This window comes from Malurus melanocephalus, unplaced genomic scaffold, assembly GCF_030028575.1.
Source record: "Malurus melanocephalus ecotype Western Australia unplaced genomic scaffold, MMel_1.1 scaffold_681, whole genome shotgun sequence".
Classification (NCBI taxonomy): domain Eukaryota; kingdom Metazoa; phylum Chordata; class Aves; order Passeriformes; family Maluridae; genus Malurus; species Malurus melanocephalus.
The window spans coordinates 75,960-78,432 of NW_026623913.1; the positions used below are offsets into that span (position 1 = coordinate 75,960).

Genomic DNA, 2,473 nt, shown 5'->3' on the forward strand with positions numbered 1-2,473 from the left:
CTCCGGTACCGAACCAGCGTCACTGCATCAGTACCAAAACAGCATCACCGTTCCAGTACCAGCATCACTGCCCCAGTACCAAAACACAAGCATCACTGTCCCAGTGTCAGCGTCATCTTCCCAGTGCAGAGCCATCATTATTGCCATATGAGTGTCTTTGTGCTGGTACCAATATCACTGCCCCAGTTCACCACAGCACCTCACAGCTCCTGGTCTGGCACCCCCACCCTGTGCCAGTACTGGTACCAGCATCCCTGACTTGGTCCCAGTATCCTCAGTACGGGCATCCCTAACCCATGACAGTACTGGCACTCCCAGTATCAACATCCCTTACCCCATCCTGGCATCAACATCYGTGGAACCAGCATCTCCACCCCATTCCCAATATCATCACCATTGGCATCCTGCAGCCCACAAGTACCACTTGGCAGCTCCCTGAAGGGCTACCCCATGGGCTCCCCATCATGGCCACACAGTCCAAGCTGTCCAAAATCCCAACCAAATATGGTTCAAACACAGCTGGGAGCAGTAGTTGTCCCCTGGGGACAGGAAGAGGGAGGATGAAACCAACCCAAAAGTATCCCARAATCATCCCCTCCTACCACTGGGGCAGTACATACATATGGCAGAGTCACTGGTACCACTACATCACTTACCCTTGGACATGAAAATCACCTCCACCCCCAAAAATATCATTGTTGGGAGGGAAGATTGTTGGCACTGGAAAACATAGTGGGTGTGGGAAATCACCATGGGAATGGGGCATCAAGTCTGGGATTGAGAAATCCTCATGGGAATGGGAAATTGAGGCTGGGGTTGGGAAATCATCACAAGAATGGGAAATCATAATGGGAAATCAGCGGCATCCCCATCACTGCCCAGTACCAGAACAGGCAGCTGGGCTCCTTTGCTGTGCACAGACACATTCACTATAAATGTGCCATGCTAAGATCCCAGGCTTTCCTGGCCCTGCCAATTTTATCCCAGGATGGGACAAGCCAAGCCAGGGAAGATTTTTCTGTCCACAACATCCCATTCCCAAGCAGCTGGTAAGGATCAGCACTCTGTGCCCAGCTTGGAAAAAGGCTGCTGGCATCTCCAGCTGGGCGGAAAGGCCCTTTTCCAGAGGGAGGAGAACCACACGGATTTGCATCAACGCCAGGGAGATGGGGGCGTGGGCAGCCAGCGGTGGGGAAGGGCCGGTCGGACCCGCCCAGCTGAGCAAGGTCCCAGCTCTCGGGGTGCCCCGCGGCCATCTGGGCATAGCAGGGCTGGTCCTCCTGCACCAAGAGATCAGGTTGAACCTCCTGYGCTTCCAGACAAGCCTGTAATTAGCGCTCGGTCCATGCCGGGAGGCGGGATCCGGCCCTGGGAAGGAGCCTCGGGGTGTCAGACAAGGACTGGCTGAGCCTGGAAAACTCATCTCACACCTGACTGGCRAGTGGGTATCGTCTGTTGGGGCTCAGTGTCCCTCTCCGTGTGCTCTTCATTTGCCCTTCTTGTTGCTACCCCAGATCTCAGGATGCTTTTCCAAAGGGTGATTCTGTGTCCCATTAAGTACCCCATCCATACATGAGAATCCCCCCACAAACACTTTCCCACTCTCCAAGTGATGCCCAAAATCCCAGATCCCTCCTTCCAAAGTGGTGGGGATGAGCACCCTCCAGCCCAAGCACAGGGGTTCACCACCCTCTGTCCCTCTCCCCAAAACCCCAGGGAGGTTTTGCCATCAGTTTTGGGAAAGGTCTTGACAGCGGGGACCCGGCAGCAGTGACTCAGGGATGCTGGGTGTTGCAAAACAGGCCTGGGATGGTTTGGGAGACGCCTCCACGCAGCCCCGCCAAGCCCAGCCGCCCCGGGCAGCCCGTGGGGGGAACAAGCCACGGCAGTGTCTGGGCTTTGCGCGGCAGCCGACCCGTCAGGCAGGTTTCCCGGAGCAGGAGCCCAGCTGTAGCGAGCCGTCCAGGGCCAAGAATGCCCTTGTGCTCGATCGCAGGCTGACTGAGCCCCYGGCTCTCTCCTCGCCACCGCCAGAGCCATGCGGGTGGCCGGGCTGCTGCTGGCCTGGGCACTGCTCCATCCTGCTGCCACACAGCAGTGCCACCCCACCAGCCCCGGCGGCGTCCTTCGCTTCACCGACAGGCAYGCCGAGATCCGAGTGCCAGCGCTGCACCGCGTGCCCAGCTCGCTTGATCCCCTCTACGGCCTCGTCCGGGGCTGCCTGGACCTCATCCAGCAAAACCCCCTGCCCACAGGTGAGCCCTGGATCCCACTGCTGCGGGTGCCATGACCTCAGGGGGTTTGCTGGCTGCGATCCCCACATCCAGAGCTGCTTCAGGGGTTCCAAGGGGTTCGGGGATACGATACTGCCTCTGTCCCAGTGCTGTTGTCCTGTAAAGGTTGGGAGTGCGTTGGGTGGGACCTCTTCTATCCGTGCTATGATTTTTTTTTTTTTTTTTCAGAGCTGCTCAGG

The 2,473-nt window shown here is 57.6% G+C and overlaps 1 protein-coding gene across 1 annotated transcript in view; it reads right to left on the reverse strand.

The window, feature by feature from the left end:
• Positions 1–696, reverse strand: part of DUSP11 (dual specificity phosphatase 11) — an 8,197-nt gene extending 7,501 nt beyond the window's left edge. Inside the window, exon 1 of the mRNA XM_057384043.1 lies at positions 657–696. Coding sequence (XP_057240026.1) covers positions 657–696 — 40 coding nt within the window. The remainder of the gene's footprint in view (positions 1–656) is intronic.
• Between the last annotated feature and the right edge of the window lie 1,777 nt (positions 697–2,473).